This window comes from Nicotiana sylvestris, chromosome 11 (assembly GCF_000393655.2).
Source record: "Nicotiana sylvestris chromosome 11, ASM39365v2, whole genome shotgun sequence".
Classification (NCBI taxonomy): Eukaryota; Viridiplantae; Streptophyta; class Magnoliopsida; order Solanales; family Solanaceae; genus Nicotiana; species Nicotiana sylvestris.
This window is the reverse complement of record NC_091067.1, coordinates 71,728,416-71,742,855: the sequence shown is the minus strand read 5'-3', so window position 1 is coordinate 71,742,855 and position 14,440 is coordinate 71,728,416. Positions and strand designations below refer to the sequence as shown.

General features: G+C 41.1%; 1 protein-coding gene across 1 annotated transcript; it reads right to left on the bottom strand.

The window, feature by feature from the left end:
• Positions 1–3,033: 3,033 nt before the first annotated feature.
• Positions 3,034–5,525, bottom strand: LOC138881154 (uncharacterized). The gene is made up of 4 exons (XM_070161359.1): positions 5,501–5,525; positions 3,890–4,602; positions 3,621–3,812; positions 3,034–3,195 (listed from the first exon to the last, which is right to left on the bottom strand). The coding sequence occupies exons 1-4, from the start codon at positions 5,523–5,525 to the stop codon at positions 3,034–3,036; spliced, it is 1,092 nt and encodes a 363-aa protein (XP_070017460.1).
• Positions 5,526–14,440: the final 8,915 nt, after the last annotated feature.

Genomic DNA, 14,440 nt, shown 5'->3' with positions numbered 1-14,440 from the left:
AAGTCATCCACAGGTAATACAATTAGGCAGTCTGTCAAAACCTCGAAATTAACTAACAATGAGGCCGAGTATGAGGCCATAATTGCAGGTCTCGAGCTAGCCAAGAGCTTGGGAGCGAAAGTCATCAAAGCCAAGTGCGACTCCCAAATTATGGTAAATCAAGTCAACAAAACTTTCGAGGTTTGAGAAGATCAAATACAAAGGTAATTAGACAAATTACAAGTGTCTCTACATCGATTCAAAGAATGGACACTACAACACGTACCTCAAGAATAAAATAGTGAGGCCGATGCCCTTGCAAATTTGGGGTCGTCGATCGAAGACAATAGACTTAGCTCGGGGACTATTGTACAACTTTCAAGGTCAGTAATCAAAGAAGGACATGCCGAAATAAAGTCCACAAGTTTAACCTGGGATTGGAGGAATAAGTACATCGAGTACTTAAAGAATGGGAAGCTTCCAACGGATCCTAAAGAATTAAGGACCATACACACGATTCACATTGGCCGAGGATGGAACACTGTATAGGAGAACGTTCGATAGACCGTTAGCGAAATGTTTGGGACCAGGAGACACCGACTACGTTCTACGGGAAATTCACGAGGGCACTTGCAAAAATCATTCTGGTGCTGAGTCATTGGTTAGCAAATTCATCAGAGTAGGATACTATTGGGCCGATATGAAAAATGACACTAAAGAATTTGTTCGAAAGTGCGACAAATGTCAAAGGTATGCGCCGATGACCCACTAGCTCGGAGAGCAACTCCACTCAATCCTATCCCCATGGATGTTCATGAAATGGGGGATGGATATCATCGGTCCTCTACCATCGGCCTCAGGTAAAGCTAAATTCATTTTGTTTATGACTGACTATTTCTATAAGTGGGTTGAAGCACAGGCCTTCAAGAAAGTTAGAGAAAAAAAGGTCATAGACTTCATCTAGGACCATATTATATGCTGATTTGGAATGGCTGCCGAGATTGTATGAGACAATGGAAAGCAATTCATCGGCAACAAAATGGCAAAGTTTTTCAAAGACCACAAAATAAAAAGGATCTTATCAACGCCATATCATCCTAGTGGGAAGAGACAGGCCGAATCAACAAACAAGGCCATCATCCAAAATCTGAAGAAAAGATTGAACGAAGCTAAAGGAAAGTGGAGAGAAATATTACCCAAAGTCCTTTGGGCATATCGAACAACGTCAAAATCTAGTACAAGGGTAACACCGTTCTCTTTAGTCTATGATGCCGAAGCTCTAATCCCGGTCTAAGTCGGAGAACCTAGATTCACGTATCGGTGTGCAACGGAAGAGTCAAACCACGAAGCTATGAATACAAGCCTCAAATTGCTAGATGAAAGACGGAAAGTCGCCCTTGTTCGAATGGCCATGCAGAAACAGCGGATCGAGATGTATTACAACCGAAGAGCCAATCTTTGACACTTTAAAACCGGAGACTTAGTTTTGAGAAAGGTTACCATTAATACTCAAGACCCAAATAAAGGAAAACTTGGCCCGAACTGAGAAGGACCGTATCAGGTCCTCGATATCGTCGGAAAATGATCCTACAAACTTGGCACGATGGATGGCGAGCAATTACAAAACAATTGGAACATATCACTCCCCAAACGATATTACTGCTAAGGTATGACCTTCTCCATTTTTATTTGTATTTTATACTAAACAATTTCAGGTGTTCGACAGAAGATATCGAATGATCCTTCATCACAAAGTCCTTAGGTCTGAAAGCACGTATTGCACTCTTTTTCCCTTAGACCGGTTTTTATCCCAAATGGGTTTTTCCGGCAAGGTTTTTAATGAGGCAACCATTGTTCGTGCTAACTTAGAGCAACTCAACAGTATCTGAGGCTTATTTACAATCAACCTCGAATACTGGGGGGCATCACCCTCGGATGTTAACTTTGTTACAAGGAAGGTACTTCGTGTCAACATAGTCTCGATAGGTAAAACTTTGTAAGGGCCAAACGGTCAAATGAACCATGCCCATATAGATTACTCGAGCCCTAAAGACAAATATGTATGCATGTATAATCTATTGAGAGAAGTGTTTTTCCTTGCCAAATATTTCATGCCTTAGAGAAAATTTAAATTTACAATTTCTTGCTTTTGGTCTATTGTGGAAACATGCTTAAGGGCCGATCACAACTGAAGTTCAAATAACTTACCCCGTACTCGGGGACTGCCATTCGAAAAATCAATGTAATTGAACTACTAAAATCTCTAGATCATAAGACCTTAAAAAGGCAACCCTCATTTTTATAGGCCACAGCCACCCCACTCGGGGATTGACATTAACCGGGAAACAAGCCCAAGAGGCAAATCCCAAGTCAAAGGCTACGACCAAGCCAACACGGCTCGGAGATGTCCAAATTTTGCAATAAAATAGACCTTCAAATATTTTCATAAAACCGGTTTAAAAGGCTACCATCAGCAAATTTACAAAGGGTTTCAATCACATCAACCCTCGAAGACCCTAAGAGGTACCGACTTGTTCGACCTACCGAACAAGCTTATTTCACGCTAAGGCGTAACGAAGTAAAGGGTTTCGATAACACTAACCTTCGAAAACCCTAATGGGTACAAATTTATCTCGTGCTAAGGCATAACAAATTTTTATATGATTAACTTTTTAAGACGAAAAGGGAGAAAACCCATTCTCTTTAGGGCCATATCGGCCTAATTCAAGAGCTTAAGGGCCATTTTATTTTTTGAGTTCGAGAAGTCATCCTCACTCAACTAAAACCTAAGGGTCATCCTACTTCGAGTTCGAGTAAGTACTCACTCGATTACAAAGACTACATTAGTCCGACCTCGACCAAATTGCCTAAGCCTTGTACTCATGAACAACATGGACGAAATAGAATTTTCACAAAGCAAAAATTGAAATAAAGACAAGTCAGAAAGCAAAGAGATCTTTTATATATATATGAAAATATTTATACGGACCGATAAGGGCCCTACACAAAAATTTAAAAAATGAAAAATCCTAAGTGCCTAATTTTCCTCGGGAGCTACATCCTCGCCATTGGATCATCATCATCAGAAAAGAGCAATGCTTTGGCTTTAGCCCCAAGCTCTTTCGCATTCTCGATCTCGACAACAAGGTTAAAGCCACGAGCATGAATCTCCTCAAGAGTCTCTCTTCGAGATTGGCACTTGGCATGCTCGACAACCTAGTATGCTTGAGCCTGAGCAGCATCGACAACTTCTTTTGCTCGAGCTTGAGTGGACTCGGCGTCAGATCGGTAGACAGCCGCGATCGCCTCACCATCGGATTTAGTCATCTCAACCTCAGATTTTGCCACTGCAAGCTCCGTGTCCAATCGAGCCTGCAGCTCCTCAATTTACTTCGCTTGTGCCAAATTCTTCTCTTTCATACCTTGCAGCTGGCTTTCACCGAGGATAACTAAGCTCGAACAATCTCTTTCTTTGAGGCAAGGCGGTTTATGTTTTGCTTCCACGCTATGGTTTCCGCCTTCACCACATCTACCTCTCCACGGAGTTGCCCGATCGTCTCATGTAGTTGCTAGACCTGTGAGATCGAATTATTATCCATCACTCCCGAATTGAGGCCATGAGCTTCTAAGACTTTATTTACCTGCTCTGTCAGTTCGTTTTGTTCTTTCTGAGCCACTGCCAGTTCATCTCTGAGGCTTTTGATTTCCTCTTCTTTTCGCCCACTAAGAAGTTCAAAGGCATTCTTCTCCTCGGTAAGCCTTTGAATATTGGTCTCATACCAACTTAGTTCTGCCCGAGATTTGGAGAAAGCCTCCTGATAAAGCACCAAGGCCTACACAAATAGAAGAAAAGGAATTAGACGAAGAAGGGTAAAACGTAAGTATGATATCAAAGGGAATTAAAGCTTACCCAATTCAGAGCCTGTTGTGCCTCATTGAAGAGACTCGGTGCTCCGCCTGAATCTTTCCTCGATGTCTCCAAGTAGCTCGAGCCAGGGATGTCCTCGATCCCAGTAAAGCATCCATAAAAAAGGTCCTCCCCTTCATGGGCTCCTTTTATGGAAGAAGCCTTCATGGCCCGAGCCTCTTGAATCATCCCCTCGGAAAACGAAGGAGGCGACGGGGAATCTATAATTTCAATTGGCGCAAGTGGGTCACTTGGGGCGTTCTCTTCATCTCGAAGAGCCTCAAGCTCGGCACCCACTACCTCTTCAACGGCCTCTTTGCCTTGAGGCAAAACGCCTTTCAGCACGGAGACCTGGGCCGAAGCATCCTCTTCGACCTCATCGAGCTTAGACCGGTCAATATCGGTGCCCATTGGCTCCGAAGCCTTCCTAGCCCCGGTGCTAGCTCGAGTATGGGCTACTAGCCCTGAATCATCTTCTTTTTCTTCTTCTTGTTCACCCTCTTTGGGCTCATCTCGTAGCGCGAAGACTGAATCCATCGACAAAGGGATAACATCCCCCTTGCGGGTTCGCCTCTTTTTAGGCTTTTGCTCATCCTGGTTCGTAGAGCTCGAAGCCTCTTTCCTTTTCCGCTCTTTCTTATGTTTCGGAGCAGACGATTGGGGAGGGTTTTCTTCCTCCCCGGATAGGGGCCTCATGACATCATTTTCTCCAAAGCCTGTATGAAAGGAAATCAAATAAGTATGAAAAGAAACATTTCAGCAAAAATCATCAAATAAGTGAAAAGGGGCTTACCAAGATTTTTAGCCTCCCATTCGCCCTTTGCCAAATCACGCCATGAGCGCTCAGCGTATGAAGAGGTCGAAGCCAGGTCTCGAACCCAGCTCTCGAGGTTAGGAATTACACAGGGCATCCAAGAAACCGCTACATCATAGGAAGTGATGTCGAGGAGAAAAAGCAAAAGAAACAAAACAATAAATGGAAGCTATAGGTGGGATTATACTTACGCTTCATATTTCATTTCTCGGGAAATGGCATTTTCTCGTTCGGGATTAGGTCGGAAGTCTTCACTCGAATGAACTGGACCATCCATCCTCGATCCTTGTCCTCATCTATGCTTGAGAACAACACCTTGGTAGCCCGACGCTGAAGCCTTATTAACCCGCCTCGATAAAGACGGGGGCTGTACAACCTGATGAGATAGTCAAGGGTGAAAGACATCCTTTAGACTTTGCTCGCGAAGAATTGGAGCAGAATGACAATCCACCAAAAAGAGGGATGAATCTGAGCTAGGGTTATTTGATATTGACGGCAAAAATTGGTGATGACGGGATTGACAAGGCCCAGCATAAAAGGGTAAGTATAAACACTTAGAAACCCTTTCACATGGGTAGTGATGTCTTCTTCGGGGGCCGGAATCACCACCTCTTTATCTTCCCAATGGCAGTCTTTCTTTACCTTCTCAAGGTCACTCTCAGTTATCGAGTATATATATCTCAACATTATCTCGCATCGACCAGGGACCGATGAAGTTTTCTCGACATTGAAGTCGAAAGTAAGGACATACCCCCCGGGAATGCACTCCTCAAGGCGCGGTGCCATCGGTGTTTTATTACCGGCCGGCCACGATGAAGAAGCCATTTCCTTTTGAGGAATAATTTTTGACGTTTTTGCTATTTTTGTATAAGTTTAAAGAAAGAAGAAGGGAATAAGGCTTGGTGTTTTGAGGAAAGCTTGATAACGAAACCTAGAGATTATGCAGAACGGAAAAACTTAAAGGATGTAAAAATCTTTGAAGATTAGAGTAGAGATCAAGAGTAAAGTTGGGCAAAGAGAAGGAAAGCATATTTATAGAATGAAGATGACGGTTCAGAACCAATAATGGCCGACAACAACTGACATGCAGTTAATGCCACGATATATGAATGACGGGACATTTCAGTTACTTCCGTTGCTTACGTCACAAGGATGATGTCATGACAGGTCAATGTACAAAATAGAAGGCTCAATTCGTTTCTTCTCATTACACTCCAAGAAACAAGGGGACTATCTGTATATGGTTAAAACCGAGCCTACCCAATTTTACTATTTAATCGAGGCCAGGGGATTGCATCAAAGGTCGGCCCCACAGTGGATCAGACCAAAGCACGAGGATAAGGTATCGAGTTCGAGGACCGAGGTACCAGTCAAAATCGAGGCCGGTAGCGATCGAGACCAGATATCGAGCAAAGCACAATAACAAAAAGTCGAGATATCCGTGACTGGTCAAGATCATGGCATAAATCTCGGAACAAATCAAATCAAGGGCGGTTGTTTAGCTAATCATGGGAAGCCATAAATAGAATTCCTCTACTATATAAAAAGGGTCTTAATCATTTTATAAAAATCATATACTTTGAGATATCAAAGCAATATAACGCCTTTTCTTTAGTTCATATTCTTGTTCATCAGCTTGTTATATTTTAATTGTTCTTGCACAAATCAGTTCGAGGGTATTCAAGCTCGAGGGTTGAATTTTGTTCAAACACTGATTTTCTCTATCCTACTGTTAATTTCTATTACTAATTTACATTTATCAATTGGTATTAGGTGAAATCACGTTTCCTTAAAATCACATTATAAGTTTAATTGTTATCCAAATTTAAGAGTAAATAATAATCAACACCTAAATGTCACACCTCCTTTTTCCGCGCCCGAGGGGCGCAAGGGAGTTTTTCCAATTAAAGGACAATCGAAACGGGATTGGTTTGTTAATTTCAGAGTCGCCACTTGGGAGATTTAGGGTGTCCCAAGTCACCAATTTTAATCCCGAATCGAGGAAAATAATGACTCTATATTACAGTCTGCGTACCAGAAATCTAGATAAGGAATTCTATTAACCCGGGAGAAGGTGTTAGGCATTCCCGAGTTCCGTGGTTCTAGCACGGTCGCTCAACTGTTATATTTGGCTTATTTATCTGATTTTTAATACAATATGAACTTATGTGCAAATTTATCTTTTAACCGCTTTATTATTATTGTTTTTACAAGAATGTGAACATCGCTTAAAATATATCTTTGGACTGTGTCACATGAAATGCACCCACAATCCGAAACATATTTTATTTGATGTTTTAGGATTTGGATTTGGGTCGCATGAAATGCACACCCGAGTTTAAGAAAATTAAATTATTGAAGACGCGCCTAAAGCAACTAGCGCATTATTATTTTGGGTAGGGCCGTGAAATTTGCTAAACGGCCCATCCCGGAATCTAAGTATTTAATATATACATTTAGAGGGCCCCGCAGCTTGTATTCTTTGGCGAGGCTCGTCTCATTTTATTTATTTATTTATTTTCTCTTTTTAGAAATAGGACAAGGCTAAAATAACTATGTTTTTTTTTCTTCTTCTCGAGATCATAGATTATAGATTGAACCCATTTGATGAAGCGAGCATTTTTCCGCGGAATTAAAATTGCTACTATAATTTCAACATTTACTACCACATGTATAAACAACTATTAAGACAAACTAAATAATTAACACCTTTCAGAATATGTGCAAACCTATATTACGACAAATATTTGGATAACAACAATTTAAACATGAAGAAACAAAAATGTCAAATAGCTACTTAAAATAACGAAACAACGGGAAAGACATTCACGGCCAAATTTCAATACCATACGGGGTTAATTATCAAATATAGCAATCTGCAATCACCATGTATATAATGTCGCGTACTATCCGCATGAACTAGGATTGTATTTCAACAAACGCATGTACATATTGCTAAACAACAAATATGAAGGACACGGACAGAGATGACCTACTTGATATTATCGTCCGATGCGTTGGACCCGCGACGAAACCTCGGACAACAAACTCGACGTACCGGACCTCAACGTACCGGACCTCGACGAACAGAAAGCTCGGACCCACAACTGTCAACGACCAGGGATTGTTTGGTTGCTGCTGTATTTTTCTGGCGCGACACCTGTGTACGTGAAGCTGCAGTTGGAGGGGTCGTTTGGGCAGTTGACGATAGGGGAGGTTGGACGACGCAGCAGCGATGGCTGCTGCTTGACGGGTGGTGCTAGAGCTGAGGGACGGTGTCTGGTTATACTCTGGACGTGGGGAGCAGGGTCATGGGGTAGTGGTCGTCGATGGAGGGGCGACGCAGGCGAGACGGAGAGGGTTTGGAATAGGGTTTTCGACTGGTTTGGTTGATGAAGGAGGTGGTTTCGCTGAGTTTGATGCTGGTTTTGGGACTGGTTTCGTCGACTGTGAGGCTGTGACGGGACTGATGCGTGGTGTCGAGTGCTTGGTCGACGGAGGGCTGGAGGTTGACGATGGTGGTTATGGCGTCGGGTGGTGTGGTGGTGTTTGGACGATGGGAGGAGCTGGGCTGTTGGTTTTAGACGTTAGGGCTTCTTCTTCTTCTTGTTGAAGAAGAAGACGATGAACAGTAGTTGTTTTTTCCAAATCAAAAATCCCTTTTTTCTTTTTTGTTCCCCGTCTTTCTGCTTCTTCTTCTTCTTAAGAAGAAGATAAACAGTACATGTTTTCTCTTCTTTTTTTTTTTTTTTTTCCGCCTTTTCAAAATCCCTCTCTTTGTCAAATGTGTAGTCCGTGTATTTGGCATGATTTGCCCCGAAAAATGAGCCCACGCGTGGTGGGGTTCAAGGCATATGTTCCCCACGCGTGGTGGGGTTCCCCACGTGTCCTGGACACGGTTTATTATGGGCTAGGTCCGAAAATTAGGCCTAAAACCGGGTAGTTTGAACCCGAATATTATTCTTTTGCCCGGACCCGAGAAATAGGAATACGCTGCTTAACTAGTCCTATGTAAGCAAAATAACTACCAAAAATAAGACTAGTATTTAAACGAAACTATATATTTTTAAATATTTTTCAAGATTTTAAAATAGCTACAAAAATATTAATAAAACTATTTTTTTGTAATTTTCGTAAATATTAAGATAAAATATGAAGTACTATTTTTGTATTTTTTTTCAAAGTTAAAACGACTATAAAATATTAATAAAACCATTTTTTGTAATTTTCGTAAATATTAAGGTAAAATATGAAGTAATGTTTTTTTTGTATTTTTCAAAGTTAAAATAACTATAACATATTAATAAAACTATTTTTGTAATTTTCGTTTTTTTTAATAAAGACAAAAATATGAAATAATATTTTTGTATTAAAATGACTTCAAAACATTAATAGAATTATATATATATTTTTTGTTAATTTTCGAATTTATATAAAGTACCAAAATAAAGTGCAATTTTTGATTTTTTTTTCAAGTTTATGAGGGATACATAAACTAAAATTTATATATATACTTTTTTTTTGTAATTTTTCTTTTTGCAATGAAATAAAGTAAAAATAGTTAAAATAGCTATACTAGACCCAATTTCACATATTCACACTAAAAATGTGAAAATTCTCGGGGAGGGTCAAAAATCACGTGCTTACAGCTGCCCCTCTTTGACTGGAAACACGAAGAGTTTTCCGACAAAGAACGACTAGACGTGTTTTTGACCCGACCATTACTTGGACGGACTACACTTAAGGAAAGGGAGGGAATGTGACCGAGCCCTGGTATCTGAGCTGCCTACATATCCTTGGTTATACAGGAATCAGGCCACGTGTAGTTCGGGAATGGGAGAGATAGTGAAGTGTACCGAGGTGAAGAGACGATCGAGGTGCCGTTCCGTTGAGGTTCCGGTCCACGGTCCTGTCGCTACAACAAAAACGAAGACCGAAAAAAACAAAGACTAACTAAGCCTATCAGCTACTAGTTACAAGGATTCCTATCTGTAAGTCTTCTGAAACTTGGTCTTGAGTCTTGAATGGTGCTTCATACAGACTTCAGGTTTGAACCTTGATGCAGCTAGTTGTAGGTGCTAGTTCTTGAGCAGATCACATCTGTTATCCACATCCGTGCTTCGGATTCATTCATTTTTCTCTTTTTTCTTTTTCTTCTTTTTTTTTCTTTTTGTTTTTTGTGACTAGCTTTTGTTGACCCTCTCAGACTGTTGACTCGCATTCTTGGGGCGAGATTCTTGTTGCTTCTATCTTGGATTGAGTGCTGGGGATTTTTGTTGTAATCCTTCTGTTCTCCAGTGGGTCACTGCTTGATTTTGAAAAATGTTTTCTCCGTTCTACAGGCGGGTCCCTGACAATCAAAACAAACAAAACAAACAAAATTTCCTAACCCAGTTTGTACTGGGAAGGTTTGTGAGTCGTTAGCAAAATTGTAACTCACTTACACTACTGATGCAATGATGAGAGTAAACTAAAGACTAGGCTAGGATGTGCATCTCCTAGGAGTAAAACCAAAACTCTTGCTAGCAAATGTGTCTGCTAAAATAGAAACCTCAATGACTCAAACTAGAAAGTGTGTCTTCTATGGTTGAATCGGAATGAGCTAAACTAGGAAGTGTGTCTCCTAAGGGTGAAAACTTCAGTGACTAGAACTAGGAAGTGCGTCTCCTATGAATAAAATCTCGATTAGGAAGTGCGTCTCCTACGGGTAAACTTCAAAAAACTGGACTAGGAATTGTGTCTCCTATGGTCGAACTTAAAATGAATCAAACTAGGAAGTGCATCTCCTAGGGGTGAAATCTCAATTCCGGAAGTGCGTCTCCTGAAATAAAATATAATCTAAAGAAGTGCGTCTCCTACTGGGTAAAACTTGCTTAGGAAGTACGTCTCCTATTGGTGAAACTGAACCTAGGAAGTGCGCCTCCTATTGGTGAAATAAACTTAGGAAGTGCGTCTCCTATTTGTGAAACTTGCTTAGGAAGTGCGTCTCCTATTGGTGAAACTTGCTTAGGAAGTGCGTCTCCTATTGGTGAAATAAACTTAGGAAGTGCGTCGCCTATCGGTGGAATTAACTTAGGAAGTGCGTCTCCTATTGGTGAAACTTGCTTAGGAAGTGCGTCTCCTATTGGTGAAACTGACTTAGGAAGTGCGTCTCCTATTGGTGAAACTTATCTTAGGAAGTGCGTCTCCTATTGGTGAAACTTGCTTAGGAAGTGCGTCTCCTACTGGTGAAATAATTTTAGGAAGTGCGTCTCCTATGGTGAAACTGAACTTAGGAAGTGCGTCTCCTATTGGTGAAACTGAAACTTAGGAAGTGCGTCTCCTATGGTGAAACTGATCTTAGGAAGTGCGTCTCCTACTGGTGAAACTGAAACTTAGGAAGTGCGTCTCCTATGGTGAAACTGATCTTAGGAAGTGCGTCTCCTACTGATGAAACTTGCTTAGGAAGTGCGTCTCCTACTGGTGAAATATTTCTTAGGAAGTGCGTCTCCTACTGATAAAACTTGCTTAGGAAGTGCGTCTCCTACTTGTGAAACATTTTAGGAAGTGCGTCTCCTACTTGTGAAACTTTTTAGGAAGTGCGTCTCCTACTTGTGAAACTTTTTAGGAAGTGCGTCTCCTATTGGTACAATGGACTTAGGAAGTGCGTCTCCTATTGGTAAAACTGAACTTAGGAAGTGCGTCTCCTACTGGTGAATGGATTTAGGAAGTGCGTCTCCTATTGGTAGAACTGAATTTAGGAAGTGCGTCTCCTATGGTAAAACCTGAACTTAGGAGGAAATGCATCTCCTATGGGTAAAACTAAAACTTAGGAGGAAATGCATCTCCTATGGGTAAAGACGTGGAATGTATGCCTCTGTTATCTGGGCGGGCTCCCAATTTCAACACTTAAAAGTAAAGACTGAATGTATTCCTCTGTTATTATGGGCGGGCTCCCAACTTCAACACTTAAAAGTAAAAAAACTGAATGTATGCCTCTGTTATCTGGGCGGGCTCCCAATTTCAACACTTGAAAGTAAAGACTGAATGTATTCCTCTCATTATACAGGTGGGCGCCTGGCTGTAAAGATATGAAAAATGATATGCCCGCATTATACTGGTGGGTGACCTAGAATATGAAATGAACAGACACAAGCGTATTCCCGCATTATACTGGTGGGTGACCTAGAACAGAAATGAAAAGACAGAAATGTATTCCTCTCGTTATTCAGGTGGGCGCCTGTCTGTAAAACCTGAAATAAAAAGACTGAAACCAACATATCCTATTTGAGGGCGGATGAACCCGACAGATCCTATTTGAGGGCGGATGAACCCAACATATCCTATTTGAGGGCGGATGAACCCGACATATCCTATTTGAGGGCGGATGAACCCAACATATCCTATTTGAGGGCGGATGAACCCGACAGATCCTATTTGAGGGCGGATGAACCCGACATATCCTATTTGAGGGCGGATGAACCCGACATATCCTATTTGAGGGCGGATGAACCCGACATATCCTATTTGAGGGCGGATGAACCCGACAGATCCTATTTGAGGGTGGATGAACCCAACAGATCCTATTTGAGGGCGGATGAACCCAACAGATCCTATTTGAGGGCGGATGAACCCGACATATCCTATTTGAGGGCGGATGAACCCAACATATCCTATTTGAGGGCGGATGAACCCGAAATATCCTTAAGACTTGAAAATGTCTTACCTCGAATACTTGCTGGGGATTGGGATGAATTTTCTTTTTCTACCTCCCCCATTTTTTATTATTATTCTTTTTTTTTTATTCTTTTTTTTTGTTTTGTTTTTGCATAGCTTCTTCCTTCAAAGACTACCTTCCTTGATTTACTTACCTGTTTGGGGGTAAAATGTTATCAGCTGGGGGTACCTGACTTCCAGAAAATTTTCTAAATGGAAGGAAAATTTTCTGCCCCAGTTTGATAATATCCCTTGTGGCATGCAGTTCTGGCATCAATGCCATTTCCTTTACCTGTTTCAAATCAAACAAAATTGTTAGTTTAAAACATGGTGGTTGGTTGTGACTCCTGCTGGGATGATATTATGTACTGGGGATAGTCCCTTCCTGCCGGGGATATCCATCTTCTTTTGTGGCATAGCTCGGAAACTGACATTTTCCCGACCTTTTAGTTTAGTATGGATTTCGCCAAATTATGCTCACTGTTCTCCTTGCTCTGTTCACGGGCCTTGTCTTTGAGGTTTATAACCTTGGTTTTGGCAAGGATATCCCTCTTGATGCTCGTCAATCCTTTTGTCAATTCCCTTTGCTGGGGATATCTTTTTTGACACTGGCCTCGCGCTTGTTCCTTGCTGACTATACCATTTGGATATACTAGTCAGATCTCATCTTGGAAAGCTGATGGCATATTTTTGAAGTCATTTCATACTTGTTCTGACCGGACAGACTCTATTGGGGAAATTTTTTGTGAAAGGAGAAAAACAACAGAAACAAAATAAAAGACAAAGGACACGATGACTCTTTTATAAAAGAAACTATAAATAAAAACCTATCAAACGCAGATACCGACTCTAATGGCCATGACATGCGTATGTGGCCTATCCTCTACCGTCAATCATCTTTCAAGATCTTCCATTGGCGATTCCCCCTCTGATTCTCAATCTTATTCGACTTGTAGTGCCCGAAGGGTTTTCACTATCAAGTCTCTCTCATTTTGGTTTTCTCTCAGCTTTCATCGCCTTATGGTGCCTGTGAAGGTTTTCACCGATAAGACTCTCTCATTTGTATCACTTTCCAGCTGGGGATTTGGAGTGTCGCCGGTACGACTCTTTCTGCTGGAGATTAGAGTCCTTTCTGCTGTGGAACAGAATGTTATGTTCGCCGGTAAGATTCTTCATTTGTCTGACTTGGCATCTTTTGAAGACTGATCGGAAGGTCTTTCTTTGGACCGTAATGTGGGTTTTTGGATTGGGCTAGAAAGAAAGGGTATTAAAGGCTCAAAATGCATTCATTTTGGGTTATTAATTACAACCTTCGGAATTAGATTTATTTACATCAAACGCAACATCTGCCCCAGTTTCTTGCTTGGGGATATTTTAATTGTTTTTTTTTCATTTTCAAAACTATGACCGAGCCGTGAAGCGCCTACGTATCCTCTTTGAGGAATCAGGTCAAACGTAGTTCCCAATTCCTCTTTTTCATCTGACTTTCTCTTCTTTTTTTTTTTTTTTTGTTATCACTTTTCTTTTCTTTTCTCTTTCATTTCTCCTTTCTTTTTGTCGTTTTTTCTTTCTCTCCTTTTTTCTTTTATTCTTCTTTTTCCATTTTGTTGTTTTCTTTTCTTTCTTTTCTCTTACCTGCCATGCTCGCGTATTTTATTCGTTGCTACTAATTCCGAACGAGGGGTATGAAAGAAAATAAATAAGGCTCAAAAGGGGTTAACGAAGGATAAAGTGTTTGGGTAGCAGAACAAAATGCCTTCGTCATTCCAGTCTTCAAAACATGCAAAGTGCAAACAATACAGTTTAAATTCGTAGTCTCTTCTGGTGGTGCTGGACTTGACAATTATATTCAACATTTGTTTGGTCATTTGTCCCTTCTAAAGCACCGTTGGGCGACACTCTCATTCTCCTTATTATGAATGACCCTCATGCCAATTTAGGCGAATCTTTCTTTAACGGTTTTGTGTTTAACTTGCCCCAGTTCCACATGACTCGGGCTCCAAATAATCTCAAACCGTTCTTATTTCCTTTAAATGGATTGATCG

Coding starts and splice junctions, on each gene's coding strand:
- LOC138881154 (XM_070161359.1), bottom strand. CDS start 5,525: ATGGCTTCTTCATCGTGGCCGGCCG. Junction 4,603..5,500: donor TTCTTCATCGTGGCCGGCCG/GTAATAAAACAC, acceptor CCTTTCATACAG/GCTTTGGAGAAAATGATGTC. Junction 3,813..3,889: donor CACAACAGGCTCTGAATTGG/GTAAGCTTTAAT, acceptor CTATTTGTGTAG/GCCTTGGTGCTTTATCAGGA.